This window comes from Astatotilapia calliptera, chromosome 20 (genome assembly GCF_964374335.1).
Source record: "Astatotilapia calliptera chromosome 20, fAstCal68.1, whole genome shotgun sequence".
In the NCBI taxonomy this organism is placed as follows: Eukaryota; Metazoa; Chordata; class Actinopteri; order Cichliformes; family Cichlidae; genus Astatotilapia; species Astatotilapia calliptera.
In genome coordinates, this window is record NC_137441.1 from 22,552,728 (window position 1) to 22,572,680 (window position 19,953).

General features: G+C 41.4%; 2 protein-coding genes across 3 annotated transcripts; both read left to right on the plus strand.

Moving 5' to 3' along the window:
- cav4b (caveolin 4b) lies at positions 1–3,694 on the plus strand. Of its 2 annotated transcripts, none has more exons than XM_026154378.2 (5): positions 1–294; positions 532–625; positions 711–994; positions 1,971–2,158; positions 3,206–3,694. In XM_026154378.2, exons 3-5 carry the CDS (start codon positions 716–718, stop codon positions 3,387–3,389), a joined length of 651 nt encoding a protein of 216 aa, XP_026010163.1. In that variant the 5' UTR covers positions 1–294; positions 532–625; positions 711–715; the 3' UTR covers positions 3,390–3,694. The 2 variants fall into 2 exon arrangements, with proteins under 2 accessions (XP_026010163.1, XP_026010164.1); XM_026154379.2 differs by having other exon boundaries at positions 69–294; positions 716–994.
- A 409-nt stretch (positions 3,695–4,103) lies between these two features.
- fam50a (family with sequence similarity 50 member A) lies at positions 4,104–19,845 on the plus strand. The gene is made up of 13 exons (XM_026154009.2): positions 4,104–4,386; positions 5,122–5,206; positions 5,326–5,425; positions 10,696–10,817; positions 11,643–11,716; positions 12,100–12,166; positions 13,990–14,051; positions 14,188–14,264; positions 14,757–14,811; positions 15,016–15,064; positions 16,637–16,707; positions 17,675–17,785; positions 19,623–19,845. The coding sequence occupies exons 1-13, from the start codon at positions 4,276–4,278 to the stop codon at positions 19,629–19,631; spliced, it is 993 nt and encodes a 330-aa protein (XP_026009794.1). The 5' UTR covers positions 4,104–4,275; the 3' UTR covers positions 19,632–19,845.
- The last annotated feature ends 108 nt before the right edge of the window (positions 19,846–19,953 follow it).

Genomic DNA, 19,953 nt, shown 5'->3' on the forward strand with positions numbered 1-19,953 from the left:
ACACACACACGCACACACACACACACACACACACACATAGAGAGCTACTGTACCGCATTTGCACTCCTGACACACTAAGTCGGTGTCAGACACTGTAGGTGTCTGTGTTGTGTCTCTGCATGTCCTGTAAATTCCACTTCAGCTTCGAGGGACATTGTGATGAAGCCGCTGAACTGATCTCATTGACATTTCAGATTAGCACTAAGCAGAGCACCCCTGCCCCATCTTTCTCTCTCTCTGAGGGTCTCTGTCAGTGAGAAAGGATTAAGATAGCATTTTGTTTTTAAAAAAAAGGTAAGTCAGACATGATTTATTCATATCTTTGCTGTCTCTGTGGTGAATCGTAAATCTTGAATTGAAAGTTTCATAGGAAGCACCGATATATTTTTTCACCTTTTTGATAGAAATGTTCTAAATGCACACGTGTTAGATCCGACCACTGGCTGCACTGTATCTAATGCGACCACTGGCCGCACTGCAGAGCTTTCCATTTAAAAATGCCGTCTTAAAATTACCAGCTGCTATTTACAGATTTTGGACTGACTTCTTTTTCGGGAGGCTGAAGAACAGGTGGAAGTGCCAGAGCTCAGCTCGCTTTTACACTGGCCTGCAATCAGCTGGAGGAGTGAGTCTCTCTGTCTGTGGGTTGAATCTAGTTGGCTTCAACAATTCTGCGTGATTCGAATGCAAACATTTACATTTGCTTTTAGCGAAGATGATGATGGTGAGCGACGACTGCCTGGTGGAGTGTAAGATTGACGACAGCGATGAAAACGACGAAGGGGAAGAACAGATAAACACTCCCCCTCCTCCCCCAGAGTTTGCATCCAAATCCTCAACCCCTGCACCCAAAGCTCCAACTCCACCTGGAGCTCTGACTACGCCCAGGGCCCCGACTCCACCCATAGCTCCAGCTCCACCTGCTGCTCCTCCTACAGCAGCAGCTACTCGTCCTGTCAGCAGGGATCCTCGTGGTATCAACCAGCACCTAAAGGTCCTGATGTTTGTTCTCTTTATTATCAGTCTGCTTTGTCACAACATCTGCCCTTGAGTCCTAAAATCCAGATGTCACATGCATAGACACAGTCCTACCAGAAAATTGTTTTTTTAACCTTCTAATTGGATCTGACCAGTCTCAGAACTGTTATCTATATCTATGACAAAATATCTGAGATAAAAATGTATTTTGGGGGAATTTGTACACTCTTTATAAGACTATCTTGGTTTTTAAAATGCTGCACACTTGTGAGGCTACACAATCATTTTCACCCTCATTTTCCCATCCGACAGACAGATGTCCCTGTTTATTTATTTATTTTCCCTGGGTTTCTTTTTGGCTTTTTTGGGAGGGGGCTCTTTCTCTTTGGAAAGAGTTAAATGGGACAATCTATAGATGACACAAATAAAACCCCAAAGAACACAACAAAACAGCAGTGAAATAACCCTTATTGATTGAAAGAGTTAATGCAACAGAAAACCTCAGATAAGCCAGACATGACACATTTCATTTTCCCAAACTTTGTGACATTTTGATAATAAAACGAATTTAAATCATTTTATATTGTTTTATTTTGAAGTTAACTAGATCATTTTTAATCATTTTTAATATAACATTAAGCTGACCAGAAATGCTGTGAATGGTATTCCCAGAGTGATCGCTCAGATACAGATATTCCAGATAATTTCCTGCTGCAAACATAGTTTCCAACATGAGTTGTCTGAGTGAAAAAACATAAAATATAATAAATTATTTCTGTTATAATGGAATATCTAGGAATAGGAATGAAATAGCTTTCAGTACAGATACACAAACCAAAACCTGCATGTTCCCAAAGCACATTGTGCATGGTTGTCATGTTAAAGATCTAACTGATCAAGATAGCAGTTGAAACTATCCTGATAAAAATAGAATTAACTTTGGCTAGTTTATTGTGTTCAGCCTCAGCGTTCTCTCCTGTTACCTTTTACAGGTGGAGGTCAGTGATGTGTTGGCAGAACCCAGCAAACCTCACAGCATAGACCAAGTGTGGATTTACAGCGTCACTGGCTTTGAGAATGCTCGTATCTGGACGTACCAGTGCCTCTCCTTGCTTTTTGCTGTGCCCTGCGCTCTCGTTTGTGGCATTTTCCTGGCCATTCTTGCCTGCCTTCATGTCTGGTATGTTGGAGAGTTATTAAATATTTCTCCTCTGGACACACATTGCTTTATCTGCAAATAACCACAAACACACATCCACAGTATTATTAGGATTATTGGCATGTTTTTTTTTTCCTAGCAAGAAAGAGTGTAGTTAGCCTCTAATGAAACATCAGACACAGTCTCTACTTTAAAACATGTTCAATATAACATTTGAGTGCATGGACTATATATCAGAGATGGACAAAGTTGTCACGTAACCCCTTACATATTCGTCTCTGCCCAGTTCATACCAGCATCCTGTTTTACTGTGTGTATACAGTTAGGATTAGGACTAAGGGGCAGGGGCAGTTCTTTATGGCGCAATTCACATGTGCAGAAATACGTTTGCAGACAGTCACATGTTTAATAGCTTTCTTTGCAGATTCCTGCTTGACATTATACCAATGTCACATGAATAAAACTCTCTTCTAGACACTGAGGAAGGTTCACTAAAATGAAACCTCAGTGGACTAAGGTCATAAGTACGGAAGAGCCCACTTTTCTTTTTCCAGTGGCCCTTTCCATACACAAGCAAAAGAAACCTTATTTACAGTCTTGGCTATCCTGTTAGCAGTATTGCAGATGTCTCACTTATAAATGTAAAAGGATTTTTGGGTCAAATAAGACTTTGTTGTTGTTGTACTGCAAGTGTGGTCGCACCACAGCCAGCAGATATTCAGCAGTACAAATTTTCAGCTTTGTTACATGCGCGCAGAAATTTCTCCAATTTGTGTGAATCTTTTGATTATGTCCTATAGATGATGAGATATGTAAAATCTTTGTAAATGTGCAGCTGTTGCAGCTTTGGACAAGTCTTGTGTTTTTGTTACTGGTGTTTGAACAATTGTTTCACAATTTATAGATTTATTTTTGCAAGCTGGTGAACTTCTGCCCCTCTTTACTTCTGAGAAACTCAGCCTCTCTTCCTGTAGCTGTTTGCCACATGAGTGTTCAGACACATTACACAGGTGTTTCTGCTGCCTAAGCCGTCTTCACTAACTTACTCTGATCTTTGTCTGTGCCTAGGTTTCTGGTTCCCTGCATACAGCTGAGCAACACTTTCCTTCCATGCCTGCGGTCCTTGTGTATGTGTGCCGTCAACGTTGTCATCTCTCCATTCTGTGCATCTGTTGCTCTCTGCTGCAGCCAAATCGCAATTTCACTGTCGAACAAGGACTGGATTCAAATGAAAGACAAAGACACAGTATGAATGCAAGATATGCACTCAGTGGGTGACTGAGTGAATGCTTAAATTGGGGGCCTATTTCTCATTTCTTTCTTTTTCTTCATGTTTTTTTTTATTTATGTTTTATTAACCTGCTCTGTTAATCCTACTCAAAATGTTTTCTACATGTAAACCAATTTCTGCTATTATTTCCACCATCAGGCTATAAAGAAATGTACTGCTACTACTGCTACTACTATTATTATTGTTGTTGTTGTTGTTAATCATTTGATTTCTGGTTTATTTGTATGAAAGCTGAAACAAACTACAAATAAAAATGTCAAGACTTCCATGGGTATTTTTTTTTATATTGGGTATTTATTTATTTTCCAAAATGAAATAGATATGAGTGTAAATCAAACAACTTTCAAGAAATATTAAGGTCACAAATATTTTGTTTTTAGTTAGTTTTTTTTTTTTTAAGTAGAAAGTTTACACATACTATAAAATATAAATGTTCAAATAATTATCTCGTCTTAAAAATAATTTATGAAGCAAAAATATAAGTCCTATTCATTTGTTTCAAACTTGGCTTTGGGGCTTTTTTTCAGCTTTTCCTAAAAAACTATGGATGATTTTCACAAATTAATCAGAACATTTTGATTGATTGCTTAATCAGTAGTTGAAGCATGCGAACTTAGTGTTAATTGCTTCGAGAGAGAAATTTTTTTTCCACAATTATTCCGAGCTTCCCTGAAGCCCTTGAAGGCATCGTTTAATACGTAACTACCCGGCATGCACTTCGCCGTCGCCATTTTTCTTGTTGTGATTTGCGAGATACGCTGTCTTTACAGTTCTGGAAAAGTCTCTGAGAGATTTTATTATTAATCTTGTATTTGAACAAGTATCTTTTTAAGCTCATTTTGAAAACATGGCGCAGTACAAAGGCGCTGCCAGTGAGGCTGGCAGGGCCATGCAGCTCATGAAGAAGCGTGAAAAAGAAAGAGAGCAGCTGGAGCAACTAAAGCAGAAGATTGCAGAGGTTTGGAACTTCTCCCCCTTGATTATAACAAGTCCAATAATAGTTCAGTGTCAATGAGAGCTACTTTAGCCGTTTATAAGTGGTCAAAACGACAGAACGCAGTCGCGTAAGGCCGGGAGCAAAGCGAGTGAAGGACAGTGGCGGAGCCAGGAAATTGTCCGTGGGGTGGCCAGGATGGATCTGTGATGATTTTAGAGGGCATACATCTCTCACAAAATATTGTATTGCTATTTAAGCTCCTTAAACTACACGCCTGTACAATATTTGAATCTAGGTAGTGGTGGCAAAGATCAAATGCTATCTCTAACATTTTTTCTTATTTGTGCAGATAAAGTAACAAAGAAGCACAATACAAATGTAGCACCACTTATAGACAGTTGTACTGTGTATTACTACTGTGCTGAGTTTAGCTTATGGTGATCAGCAGTATTATGAGCTAATCTGCTGTGTCATCAAGATACACAGACACAGATACATAATTAACTTTTTTTTATGTAGTTCGATCCAGGTATTTATACACGAAACAAACTACTTTACCGTTACAATCGCATAAAACATGGGAAAAAATGTTTAAAATGAGAGATTTGTCCAAATTTCTGTTTGAATTCTAAGATTTTTGAGACAAAGGCTGTAAGGGCTCTCTGATCTGTTCTAATATTGTGACCACACCAGGATAACAACATGCCTGACCTGCTCTTCACTGAGCCTTCACTGTGTGTGTGTGTTTTCTCATAGGACAACATGGTCAAGTCCAACATTGACAAGAAGTTCTCGGCTCACTATGATGCTGTAGAGGCAGAGCTGAAGTCCAGCACAGTTGGTGAGTGTGTTGTGTTATATTTAGATTAGGATGATTTGTTTCTGGCATTCTTGCTTACTTTTTAATTTACCTGTTGTGGTTTTTGTTTGTTTCTTTGTTCTCTTAAATCTCTTGATCAGGTCTGGTGACACTGAATGATATGAAAGCCAAGCAGGAGGCGCTGGTAAAAGAGCGAGAGAAACAGCTGGCCAAGAAGGAGCAGTCCAAGGAACTCCAGCTGTGAGTTTTTCTTACTGATGCTCTGGGGCCTCTGTTACGATCCAGGATTCAGTCTTATCTGGTTAAATTCAAGTTTCAACCTTGGTTGAGGAAAACAGCTGGATTTCCAGTAATTTAACAACAACTACATTTCCAGAAATTAGCGTCACCTTTCCCAGAAGATCAGCCAGACTTCTGGGCGTGGACATTTGGAGGAGGGTCTAAAGTTTTTGTTTTTGCCCAACGAGCACAGATGGACATAGATTCTTAAACACCACTTTATTATTTGATTCCTATTGTCTGCGAATGGTTTCACAGCAGTTTTATTCTATGAACAATAATTAATTAATTAACTATTAATCAATTAATATATGACATAGCGCCTGTTTGTATTTGCTTACCTCATATCAAACTTGCATGTAGACTAAGCCTACGTTTGAATTTTCTTTTAATAAGAATTCTTTATTCTCTTAAACGGCACCGATGCTGCAGAAATAATTGATTGCTATCCATCAGATTCTCTCATGTCCTATTGATAGAGTTGTGATATTGATAAGTCTGTTGACTCACACAGTCAGTTTTGTTTTCTTTCTTCTGAATATAGCAGCTGTTTTCCAGTCTTACTGACCGGAGCAGTTAAAGTGCACATTTTTAATACTGTAACACTCCACAGTGCTTTTCCTCACACTCACATCGCCGTGTGAATTTCAGTTTCTATTATGTGTTTTACCTCGTCATATTTTCCTGCACTATAATTTGATCTTCTTTTATGAAATCAGTCGCTCTGCTGCGAGGATACTTATCCATATTTGCGATTAGTTAGATGCAACCAGGGTCAGCCCTGTCGTGCGAATGTGCAGGGGAAACGCTGAAATTAATGAGAGGATTACCCAAGTTAGGATAAGTGTATCCAGATAATGTAGCATCTGGTCTGGCTGATCTAACTCTCCTTGGTGGTGTGGTGTGTGAATAGAAGAATAGAATAGAATAATTCTTTAATTGTCCCACAAGGGGAAATTTGGTTGTAACAGCAGCCAGAAAGACACATATACAAACAGGACACAGAACAGAAACATACACAATTTTTCTTAGATATTTACATTAAGGACAATGGTTACTATAAACAGAGTACTGTACAGTTATTAAATAAAATAAAATAAACTACAGATAAGAGGCAAACCAGGTTGTAGTGCGAATTGGTTGATTGAATTATTGCAGTTACAGCGCAGATGTAAACATCTGTGATTGTTGGGAGCAGTTTTGATTGTACAGTCTGACAGCTGCAGGGAGGAAGGACCTGCAGAAATGTCCTTCCTCGTACAACATACAACACTGTAAAAAATGACAGATGCCACCACAGAGTCATAGAAGGTCTTCAAAATCGCTCCCTGTACTCCAAATGACCTCAGCAGGTAGAGTCTGCTCTGACCCTTCCTGTAAAGAGCATCAGTGTTGTGGCTCCAGTCCAGTTTATTATTCAGGCAGGTGAACACCCAGATACCTATAAGAGTCCACTATCTCAATGTCCACTCCCTGGATGTTCACTGGTGTCAGTGTGGTGGGTCTGCGTCTCCGGAAGTCCACCACCAACTCCTTGGTTTTCCCAGCATTGATCAGCAGGTGGTTCTGCTGACACCAGTCTACAAAGTCCAGAGTCCACTGTCTGTACTCTGAGTCGTCCTCACCTGGGATGAGGCCGACTATGGCAGAGTCGTCAGAGAACATCTGTAGGTGGCAGCGTGGGGAGTTGATGGAGAAGTTTGCAGTGTAGAGGGTGAAGAGGAACGGTGCCAGCACAGTTCCCTGTGGGGCCCCCGTACTGCAGACCAGCGTATCAGAGACACAGCCCCGTGTCCTCACATACTGTGGGCGTTCTGTGAGGTAGTCCAGTATCCACTAGGACATGTGGTGGTCCACTCCCGATAGCTCCAGCTTGTCTCTCAGAAGTCGTGGCTGGATGGTGTTGAAAGCACTGGAAAAATCAAAGAACATGATCCTCACAGTGCTTCCAGGCTTCTCCAGGTGAGTCAGAGCTTGGTGCAGGAGGTAGATGATGGCGTCCTCCACCCCGATGCCAGGCTGGTAAGAAAACTGCAGCGGATCCAATGAAGAACTCACCAGGGGGCGCAGATGGTTTAGAACCAACCTCTCAAGGGTCTTCATCAGATGTGATGTCAGGGCTACCGGCCTGTAGCTGCTGAGGTCCTTGGGATGGGAGGTCTTTGGTACCGGTACCACACAGGAGGTCTTCCACAGCTGTGGTACTTTCCCCAGTGACAGGCTCAGGTTGAACAGATATCCTAGGATGCCACACAGTTAATCTGTGCAGCACCTCAGGAGCCTGGAGCTGATGCCATCTGGACCTGCAGCCTTTCGCACCTTGATCTTGCGAAGCTCGTTCCTCACTTGAAGTGCTGAGATAGAAAGAGTGGATTTTGGGGGAGGGGGGTGTATGTTGGAGTCCACAGAAGCCGGGGGTGGGTGTAATGACTGGGAGCTGGGAGGTGTGAAGTCCTGTGATGAAAGACAGGCAGGCCCTGAAGATGAGGGAGATTGCAGCAGGGGGGACGATGCTGGGGGAAGGGTGGGTGGTTGATCAAACCTATTAAAATGTTTATTTAGGTCATTCACCCACCCCAAGTCTCCTGCAGCCTGGGGGTTGGTTTTTGTCCTGAGATTGTCTTCAGGCTGTTCCAAACCCCTCTGAAGTTGTCCTGTTGCAGCTGCTCTTCCATCTTCCTCCTGTAGTTTTCCTTCCTTTGCCTTATCTTCCATTTCAGCTTCTTCTGAACAACTCTCAGCTCCTGTTTGTCTCCAGATCTAAAGACTCTCTTCTTCTCCTTGAGGAGAGCCTTAATTTCAGGATTTATCCATGGCTTGTTGTTAGAAAAACACCGTACCTTTATGATGGGTACGGTGTTGTCCACACAGAAGTTCATGTAATCTGTAATGCAGTCCGTGATGCTGTTGAGGTCATCCTCCAGGGGGCTGCAGAGGTTGTCCCACACAGAAGAACGGAAACAGTCCCTCAGGGCCTCTTCAGTCTCTGCCGACCATTTGCTTAATGGGTATTTCACAACTGTTTCTCTGTGTACTAGAGGTTTATACACAGGCTGGAGATGAACCAAGTTGTGATCTGAGCCCCCCAGGGGAGGGAGAGGTGATGAGCTGTATGCCTTCTTGGTGTTGGCATACAATAAGTCCAATGTTTTATTGTCTCTGGTGTGGCAGTTGACGTACTGGGTGAAGGTGGGGAGAGTGGAGGACATGTGATGTGATTAAAGCCCCCAGAGATCAGGAAAAGGGCCTGAGGGTGCTGTGTTTGGAGTCTGCTGGTTACAGTGTGCAGGACCTCACAGCCTGCTGTAGTGTTAACAGAGGGCGGGACATACACAGCTATCACAATCACGTGTGTAAACTCTCGCCGTAGATAGTACGGTCTCATGCTAACTGCTAGCAGCTCAATGTCCTTACAGCACAGCGTCTCTTTGATAGATAAACGCCCAGAGTTACACCATCTATCGTTCACAAACACAGCCAGACCCCCTCCTCTCTTCTTACCACTCTCCGCTGTTCTGTCGGCCCAGATCAGATGAAAACCATCTATGTTTACGTATGAGTCCGGAGTTAGCGCAGTTATCCACGACTCTATGAAGCACATTAGGCTGCACTCCCTGTAGCTCCTCTGATGTCGGGTAAGAGCCGCTAGTTCGTCTACTTTATTGGGTAGAGATCTCACATTCCCCATAATAATAGATGGAATCGCTGGCCGGTACCTCCTAACTTTACTGCGACGCCCGATCCCGGCCCGAGTACCGTGTCTCTTCCTCCTCACCTCGTGGGGGATGTTGGCTTGCTCGGTGGTAGGCAGGGCAGCGGAGGCTCCGAGGGTAGAGTAAACAATGGGAGGTCGGACCTCCACGCGCTCTCCGGACACAGACGCCGTAAATAATGTAATAAAGAACACGATTGTCCATAGAATTCTGAGCTCCATTGTGGGGACAACAGTCCAAAAACAAGAAACACAAGAACAACAAAGAAACAACTATTAAAGAGAAAAAAGGACTCGGTCAGGTCGGAGCTGCTGATACTGGCTGCCAGCTCGGAGCGGCGCCGGAAGTAATGACAGTAAATGTCAGAGAACCAGCTGTGGGGTGTCCTTTTGTGTACTGCTTAATGATGTGGTCTAAAAGGAAGCGTTCCAGCAGCAGTGGTTCAAACCCTGCTCCCCCCAGAAGAGGTCGCCAAATGATCACATTTAAAAAAAAAAGTTCATTTATTTATTTCCTTTCTTACTTTTAACCTTCTACTTGTGAGGTACCCACACATTTTTCAGGCTAATAATATTCATGCATTCTGGGAAATAATTGCTAAACATAAATACCAAACATTTAAATACCAGATTACAAAATTTGCTATCTTTGAGTTTTGGACTAAAAGTTGTGGAAGATGTCATCTGCGTCACAGAAATATGTGATGTACCTTTTTTGTTTTGGTTTATTGTTTACTGGCTTATCAAACTATTAAAATGGCCTAATTTACATTGATGGATAGTGAATGTAGTTCCTGAGTTCAGTTCTTCTGAAATGTATCTGATGTGTGTACATCCCATGGAAATTGTTAGCTTTTTGGCCTTTTTGGTAAGCAACACGTTACCCTTCTACTTCAGGAGCTGCCTCGCTTCAGTTATGTGCACTGTAATAATTTCACTTCAGCTGAATTGAAATCAATGTTTTCTTTTTTTAAATCTTGGCTGTTAGTCTCTGTGCAGATGAAACAGAAAGAATGCAGACTGTGCACCGACCTGCAGATCCTGTTTTTGAAATGTTGGGCTTCTTGGAAACAAACTCTTCTAAATTTTTGTTTTTAAAATTCTCACCAGATGCCTCACATGTGTATTCTTACTAAGTTGGCAGTAATTCTGCATTTGTGAACGAATGCTGCCAGATCATTAAATACAGGCAAGTTCGTTTTGGTCAACAGAAAGAACAAATTCAGTGCACGTGTGTGTGAACAGTTTAAGGAAACTCTAAGCAGTCCCTCTAAGGACCCAAATAAAATACAGATGAATAACACTCCTTGGTGCTGTCCAACCTGAATTGTGTTGCCAAACATATGAAACCTACAAGCAGCTTATCACAGCGTGTAAACAGTAAATTTTCTTTTCTGGGCTCTAGCTCAGCTCAGCTAAGCTCAGCAGCAAATAATTGTTTGACTGTAAGTATTTGCTTTCACGGACACCCTCTTGTGTCTCGATGGGTCAATATTTATATTTTCTCTTCTCTTTCCAGCAAGCTCGAGAAGCAGAAAGAGAAAAAGAGAAAGGAGGAGCAGAAGAGGAAAATAGCCAGCTTGTCATTTAATCCCGAGGACGAGGAAGAGGAGGAGGAGGATGAAGAGGAAGAGCAAGACTGTGAGCATTCGTTCTGTTTGGGACGTTAAGGCCTCAGTCATCTGAAGCAGTTTTCTTTCTTTATCTGTAACTTTGTTTAAAATCTCTTCTAAATCTGTTAGATTAGGTCAGAGCCTTACTGCTGAAATGAACATGTTCAGACCGAGCCCTGCAGGGAGACTAATCTGAATTCCAGAAACGGCAGAGATCTCATTATACTTGTTAAAGGTTAATTTGAACTTGTTGATTTGTCGCTTCTCTTTTTCTGAACTATACAATTAGTTATACGTCACTCCTTACAAGTCGTTTAGATCATCAGATTAGAGGGATTGATAATACTCAGTACTGCTGGCCAGACCCCACGTGTAACCATAAGAGTTATGTTAAGAGCAGCAGTGGTGCAGGAGCAGCCAAAGTCTTTTCTGTGTGTTCATACAGATTAAAGGTAACAAAACACCCCACTCAGAGATTTCGTCACCACCGTGAGGCAACAAGTGCAGACTGATGGTGGTGATCACAGTTATTTTCTTATTGCCAAATAAAATTCCAGAAAGATCAAAAGTTAATGTGCGAAAATCTTGAGCCACCCCTCAAAGATGGCCTCAGTTTACGTCTCCACAATGGGATTTCAGTCATGATGGCCTTGTCTATCTTCATGTATACAGTGACTTGGTTTGGTCTTTCTCATTAGAGATTGTAAGAGTCTTAATTAGACTTGGTGACTAACACAGTCTTGGATTTTAAAGTCTGCTTAATAACTGTGATTTTTTTTTTTCTTGTACTGCTAAAACATAAATAATCTAGATGTCACATGATTTCTTATTGATCTTTGGTTTTGTCTTGTAGATCCAGTCAAGAAGAAAAAACTGGGGAAAAATCCAGATGTGGACACAAGTTTCCTGCCTGATCGAGACAGGGAGGTGAGGTGGTTGTAAATCACATTAACTCCATGAGCGTGTGATAACATAATATGGTTGCACTTCTGGCTCTTCTTAGCTCTGCATGTATGTTCAGCTGTGCTCTGTTTTACCTGGCAAGCTGCCAGACACTGCAAATCTTAAGAAACGCGAAGGCTAAGAAGTGATGAATGATTACCTCTCCACAAGTAGCTCCACTTCACTGTCAGTTGTCCATGTCAGCAAAATAACAAACAGATTTCTGAATAATTGGAGCTCAAAAGTTAAGAGTTGGTGTCACTGTTGATCAGTTGGTGGTGTTGTCAATCTTCTGTAATCTGATCGTCTTTAAATGTAAAACTTGTTTGTAAGTATTTTTGCTCCACTGATGGGCTTTGTGTACTCAGGAGGAGGAGAACCGGCTCAGAGAGGAGCTCAGGCAGGAGTGGGAGCTCAAACAGGAGAAAATTAAGAGTGAGTATCAGGATTACAAAGTAAGTAATGATGATCACTTTAATGCTGAATACAAGGAGGCAGGCAGGAGCTACACAATGATCCATTTTGGATGTTTTCCGTGAGGACAGTTGACACTTTCCTCAAAGTGAAGTGCCGACCAAAGTGTTTTCCCCTGAGCCCAGCATGTTTTTTAGTTCTTTGCAATGGGAGTGTCACTGTGCTAGTGGCAGTGTGACAAGGTGCTGTGCACATCGCTGTTTGCTCTGACCCAGCCGCCTAACCGTCACAACCTTTAAATAACAATGGGAACTGTTTTCCTCCTGACATCCCCAGAGCCGTTGAATGAATGGCTTACTGAAAAGCTCTGAAGGTCTCTATATTTGCACGCAAACTAGTACAATGAAAACAGTCAAAGTTCAACTGCCATGATCGCTGTGATCTCAACTCTTTTTTTTCTGTACAACTTCACTGAACCGTCCCATACCAGCAACCGCCACAGCCAAACTCTTCTCGGGCAGTACTCGATAAGACTCCTGCTTTAGCTTGAAAGCTCCCTTCACCTCTGGTGTCTACCATCTGGTTCAGGGATTACCACCACTACAAGTATTAGCTACAGCTCCATGCAGCCGCTTCAGCAGTGGAGGTTAGGAACACGGTCCATTCAGACTCACTGACCCTCAGAATGCTGTTGAAGTTCTGTCGGAGGAGCCACATCCTCCACCTTATTGTAGTGGAGCAGTTTGTGTATACTTGGATTTCCTAGAAGCAATGTGGTTAGATGCTTTTGCCTCAGGTAGTGTCTCCCAAGTCATATTAGTCCTGGGTGAGGGCCTGACAAAGAGTGATTCAGAGCCAGGAAGAACGCTTATTTGCCAAGCTTTAGGAGAAGATGACTCTTTATTGTCATTGGACAGTCATACCTAGTACAATAGTACAACGAAGTTGGAAAGCGTCCCACGTTGGCACTACACACAACACAGTAACTTAAAGTGGATTTTTTTAAAAGTGCAAGAAAGATATGAACAAAAAAAGGAATGACTTAATAAATAAATAAAAGAATGAGTGAATGTTTATTGCACATTATTATTATTATCATTATTATTATTATTGTTATGTTATTGCCCCCCAAAAACAAAAACAAAACAAACAAAAACACCAGGGAGGTATCCAATGAGGTCAGCTGTTAGCATTGAGCTAACAAAGCTATTGCCCTGTTGTAAAGGTTTCCTTGAGTCTGTTTGTCCGAGACATCAGCAGCCTGAATCTCCTGCCAGACGGCAGCAGCTTAAACACCCGGTGTCCTGGATGTGTGCAGTCCTGTAGGATGCTGTACAGGTCCTTCAGGGAGGGAAGAGGATGTCCAATGATTTTTGGGGCCATATTAATGACCCTCTGTAGTGCTTTTTTGTGTGCCATGGTGCAGCTGGAGAACCACACACAGATGCAGCATGTCAGCACATGTTCAGTGGAGCAACGGTAGAAGACAATCAGCAGCTCCCTCTTCACGTCCATTTTTCTGAGGATTCTAAGAAAATGGAGACACTGTTGGGCCTTCTTTACAACCACCAAGGTCTTTGAGCTCCACTGGATGTCTGTCTGTGTCTAGCCCGTGCGGTCCGGTCACGGAGACCAGACTCACCCTCTTGGGGCCTCATTACTTTTAGAAGGCACTGCAGGGGCTGGGTGCAGTGTGCATCAGGCTGCAGGGCCCCGGTGATCTGAAAACGAACATCCTAATTAAAAAGTTGCTATTGCATTATTATGAAATCAGTGTGGCAGTACAGCAGTGCGCAACCCTATGTCTCTCTAAATCTGTAATAACTGTACATCTGTGTCATCAGATGAAGAGATTGAGATTACGTTCAGTTACTGGGACGGCTCTGGACATCGGAAAACTGTCAAGGTAAAGATTGAACCAACTGGCACTGAGGTTTTTAAGGAGAAAAAAATGTTATCTGCACCGTGCGTAGCAACACTTTACACACCGGTTTCTCTCCTCATGCTTTTGTTTTCTCTCCGTTTGTGTATTTCTGCTTCAGATGAAGAAAGGTAACACCATTCAGAACTTCCTGCAGAAAGCCCTGGAAGTCCTCAGAAAGGACTTCAGCGAGCTCCGGTGAGTTTAGACATGAAAATAGGATCATTTTTGTTTTTCACTCGGACTGTTTGAGAATGCAGGTATTTACAAAAGTAGCTGCAGTTATGCCATACGAAAAGAAGGTTCCATGGTGGGAGTGTTCATCACTACAGGCCATCATATAACTGAATGCGGCATCATCTGAAATTGACACCGATGAGTAAAAGTAGAGTGAAGAAAAACAAACTAAGATGTTGTCTGTGTAAGGAAAAAAAGCTTTGACAGTGGTGTAAGTGCTGTCTGTAAGAGACCTCCTGCAGTGAACAGCTGGCCAATTTCTGACTTGCCAGAACTGACTTGGCGCACATCATGTGTCCTTCTCAGTTTCTCCATCTTTTAACGCTAGAGTGATAAACTGAAGCATTGCTGTCAGCCCCAGTGTTTTATTTCAGTTCCCATGGAGACATTAAAAAAAAGGCACCTTGGAGTTAATGGATGTGACAAAATGATAAATGGGATTTTTTTCCACAGATCTGCTGGAGTAGAGCAGCTGATGTACATTAAAGAAGATCTGATAATCCCACATGTAAGTGCTGTGACACACCCAGTTAACTGCTGCCAAACCTTTGCTTAACTTTTTTTTTTCCCTTTTTTCCTCCCTCTCTTGTTTAAACACCTGTGCGCCATTCAAATTCACTTTGATAGTTAAGTGTAGTCACACTAGTAGATTGTAATCAGAAAGAGAATTTTGTTTTTGATGTAAAGTTGTTTGTCTCCTTGTCTCCTTCAGCATCACAGTTTCTATGACTTCATTGTGACCAAAGCCAGAGGCAAATCAGGTAATCAGGCATCAACAGCTTCCACACTGTTGACATCCAATATCCCAATTTCCTGCTACAGACGATAGAAAAGCTCTAATATAAAACATTTTTGTTGTGCTATAGAGTGTATATAAAAGATGAACCAAGCCACAGTGACATGTGACACAAAGGCCCAAACATAAATAGTCCCTCATTAAACCAGAATGTTTTGTTAGAAATCAACTGTGGTTTAGTGTTTATTAATCCTTGTTTTTAAACTAATAGCATTTTGTGTCGTTCCTTTTTTACACAATATTTCATATTCAATTTAAAGTTAAATAGCACAGCTCGTCCAATCGCGATAAGTGGACGGGGGATTTTATTCTGGACATGTTTGTATGTTGTTGCTTTAGACTGCGGGTGTCTAAAGAGAAAAGCGCGAGACCAGGAATATTGTCCACATTTGGCTACCCCTAATCTGATATAACTAGTGATGTGTCGGTCGCGAACGAAACGACTCTTAGAGCCGGATCTTTGAAGTCAACGATGCAAGTCGTGGTTTTTTTTGTTTTTTTTTCTCTCACCCCCTCTCGCACTTTTTTTCCGCTTCACTCCGCATGCGAGCCTTGTGCTTTGCGCTGGGAAGAGGGGGGAGGGGCGGTAGTTACACTCGCAGTAGCACAGGAACAGAGCGGGAGGGAGAGAGAGAGAAAGAGACAACAACGTCACATTAGAAAGGTATAGTAATCATCCACAACTATTGTTCAGTTGCGGATGATAAAGGATTCAGAAAGTTTATTCATGCAGTGAATCCTGTGTATGGAATTCCAAGCAGGAAAACACTCTCCCAAAAAATCATCCCCGGCCCATATGACAGAGAATGTGCATCTTTTTTTTTGTTTTGCATATTTTAATATATATTTAATTGTGTTGTGGTTTGCAGTGTTTTGTGCTGTTTCACTTTAAATGTGTTTAAAAGGAAAAAGCTGAAAATTTAAATAGTTAAAAGTTGAAATGTAAATAGTTGGTTTTTGTATTTTATAGTTTATTTAGTTTAGTACAAACTCCAAAACAAATGTAAATTCCGAAGCACAACAGAAGTGCTCCAGGATGCTGAGCGCAGTGTTGAGCTTTTGTTAACTAGTGGCTACACAAGCCAGGAAGTACCATCGACCAGATTTGGTGTGTGGTAACAGGTAAATGAACAGTTTTTAAAAATAATTTCAACATTCTTTTTGTGCATAATTTTATATTGTTGTTAATAATAAATTAATTAACGCAACAAAACAACCTGAAGAGCCGGTTCGGAGCCGAGAGAGCTGTTTCTCTAAAAAGAGCCGGAAATCCCATCACTAGTTATAACATTCAGGCTTCATTCTAACAGAGTCTCATTAATCACTGCACTTTGATACTCTAAGAAGCTTGGAAACAAAAGCAGAGAGTCCCTCCACCAGCCCTATAGGGGTTAAATCTGGGCCCATGGGGGATGTTATAGTCTCTGTAGTTTATATTATCATGAGGCAATTATGTGTCGGAAATTCTTTCTTTCTTAAATGCCTCATGCTTCTTAGTTTTCTGCTTTTTCACCCAGTTGATATTTCTTCTCCGCAGGCCCTCTGTTCAGCTTTGATGTCCACGATGATATCCGATTGGTCAATGATGCCACTGTGGAGAAAGATGAGGTGAGGGGGAAAAACAGTTTATGGGAAATGGTTTCCTTTTTTTAGCTGATTAGAGCTACTCCTAAAGTACTCAAAAAAAGAAATGTCATAAGTCTGTTTCTACAGTTGCTTTGATTAGAAATACTCATAAGAAAGATGAAATATTTGTGTATCTGATACAGGAAAGGGAGTTTATAAGATTATAGAGGAATGAACAGAAAGAGTGTGATGTTGAAGTCAGACACAAGCCGAGATCAGAGAGAGAGCAAACAGAAGAAACAAGGCAGCGCGCTACATATAGGTAGACTGAAAAAATTAAGCAAGCATCAATTCTGGACCAAAATGGAGATAAAATGTAAAACTGACACAAAAATAGACACACACTGTTAATTGGACTGATACATCAGTGTCGGAGTCTAAAAGTATCACAAGTCACGGAATTCTGATTGTAAAATGTAAAAACAGCATTAATTTAATAGTTTACTGTCCTGTGCAACGTCTAACTTGAAATGAGTCAGTCTCTTCATCATGTATTAGTAGGATTTTTTTTCTCTTCACTTAATTTAGAAGGATAAAAATCCTTTAAAATGTCCTAAATTGTCCTCTTTGACAGGAAGAATGTTGAGTAGTTTGCAGTTGTGTTTTCAGAGTTTGAAAACAGATTTTGCTTACCCAGAAATCATCTTTACACTGACACTAATGTAGAAGAAACCAATACCACACCCTAGAGCCACGTTTGGACTTGTTGACTTGCCAAGCATATGTGGCTGAGACACATGGGTCCAATCCACTGTGTACCCACAAACTGAGCAGTGGGGGTCTGATGTCATATGGATTGTGTATCGTTGAAGGCTTTGGAGGTCTGGCTGTCCTGACTGGTTTTAGGGACAGAAATGTCTGAATATCTCTGTAAAATGTATTCTCCACCCATGCTGTATTGTGAAAACAAACAAAAATATTAAGTGCAGCTTTGCTCTTTTACCTCAAGTCTCATGCAGGGAAAGTGGTGCTGAGGAGCTGGTATGAGAAGAACAAGCATATCTTCCCTGCTAGTCGCTGGGAGCCATACGATCCTGAGAAGAAATGGGACAAATACACGGTAAGAGTCATTTCTGCCAAGCAAAAATTAATCAGCTGGTTATTTCCCCAGTTTCATTTTAAATTGGAGTCTCGTTGGCTCTGTGTGGCCTCACCACCAACGCTGCAAGCAAAGCTTTGAAGCTGACCCAGCTTTTCTCAGGTTCATCATTAACTGCAGGTGGAGCACCAGAATGCGAGGCAGAGGGGAGATGACTGGACCTCATTACTCTAATATATCTTCCATGTGTGCAGTTCAGTTTCAGTTTAGTTGTATTTATATAGTGCTGTTTCACAGTGACAGTCATCTCAAGGCGCTTCTATATGGGACATAAAAGCCCCACAATATTAGAGAGAAAAACCCCAAATATTGGATTACCTGTGAAAAGCAGGATGGGAAGAACTCCCTTTAAACAGGAAGTGACCCTGAACCAGGGTCAGACAGGGCCAGCCATCTGCTGAATGAGGTGAGGAGAAAGGAAAGACCAAAATGAAGAGCACAGTGAGACAAGAGTTAATGACATGCAGTGCTGGCAAAAGCACATGAGGAGTGAAAAGAAGAAGGTACATGTATACTGCTCAGTGCATCATGGGAAATCTATGAGTGTACCTGGCAGTCTGATCCTGTGGCATCCTTATAAGAGCATAATAAAGGGGAAAATCCAAGGTCAGAGCAAGCTGCTCTACATGAAAGCTGTGTTACTGTAGCTGTGGCCTGAGTAATGAGCAGGGTTTTAAAGTTGCTCCTGGATTCAATGATGAGTCAGTGAAGAGAAACAGCATGGGAGAAATGTAATGATATTTCTGCTCCCTGCGTCAGGCTCATTGCTGCGTGCTGACAGGATGATTTGTGGCACGAGTTTTCTTTGTAATTGTTCAGAGGGATGCTGGAAGGAAGTCCAGAGCTTTGTACTGTCACATTGTGACTGAGAAGATGCTTTTCACTTTATGGCATGCATTTAATTTTTAAATGCAGAAAATTGCATGGAAATTGTTAAGCACATATATTACAAATGTAGTGAAACTTTAATGAGCACCTCTGGGACTCTGCTCTGCAAGCTGCATGGTACAGCTTCTTCCCTCATCAGTGCTTTCTTACACGAGGCGGCTTCAGAGCAGTGAGGTCTAACCGCTGGTTTCAGGCTGACTTGATGGTTCTGGAAACTCTAGTAGTCCAAGAAAAAAAGGCTTTGAGGCTGGAAATGAACATAATCAGAACTGCTTTAACCTCCTAGGACCTGGCATCCACATATGTGGACATCACATTTTGGGTTATTTAGACCAAAATACTAAATCTTGCTCTACAAGGGCCTGATATCCACTTACGAGGACATTATACTGCCACTGTTTTATCTAAATTTTAAACAAATGTATGTGGCTCTAATTTTTCTTAGAAACAGAAATCAGGAAATTCTTTGTTTTTACATTCATCAGGTTCCAATCAGCCCAAATATCAAAGAGAAATTAAAAATACTTGCCATGAAAGAGTTTGGGTCTTAGGAGGTTAAAAATGAGCAAAATTCTGTAATACTTCAAATAAGCAGCTGTTTCAGCTTATTTAGATATTACTTTATCATTGATTGTTAGTGAGTAAATAGTTTATTGACACTCCAATGACTGGATGACTGTTTGCAGTGGGAATAGAGGAAAAGCTCAAGTGTTTGTTGAGCATCTAGTGGCCTTTTGTGGTATTGCACAAGGCGATTTTTTTATTCTTATTTGTTTTTCATTGTTTTCAGCCTCAGGACCTGGAAAAAAAATATGGCAGTTTGATGAGGAGCATGCATGATACACTCTATCTAATCAGCGTGTTTGTATTTGATTCTTTTGGCGTTACATAATATTTTTTTGTTTTCCAGATCCGATGAGACGCCGATGCTCCATCGCTATGTCCGGTCCTCGACGCAAATAGTTGCTAATTTCCATCTTTACTTGTTCTATTATTTGTTTTAATGTCAGTATTTCTTTTCAACATTTGATTGGTTTTATTTGAAAACAAAATTTTTTGTGTACATAGTTGATTACTCCTAAACCTTTGTTGGAACATCTGCTGAATAAAATGAACCTGGCTAACACCTCAAAGGTCTTTGGTGAAATTTGTGCAATGACTTGTTTTTCCTCACCTGATACTTAGGTTTAATAGACTTGCCATGAGATGTTTGTTTTTTTCTGCACTCTAATAACTTATTG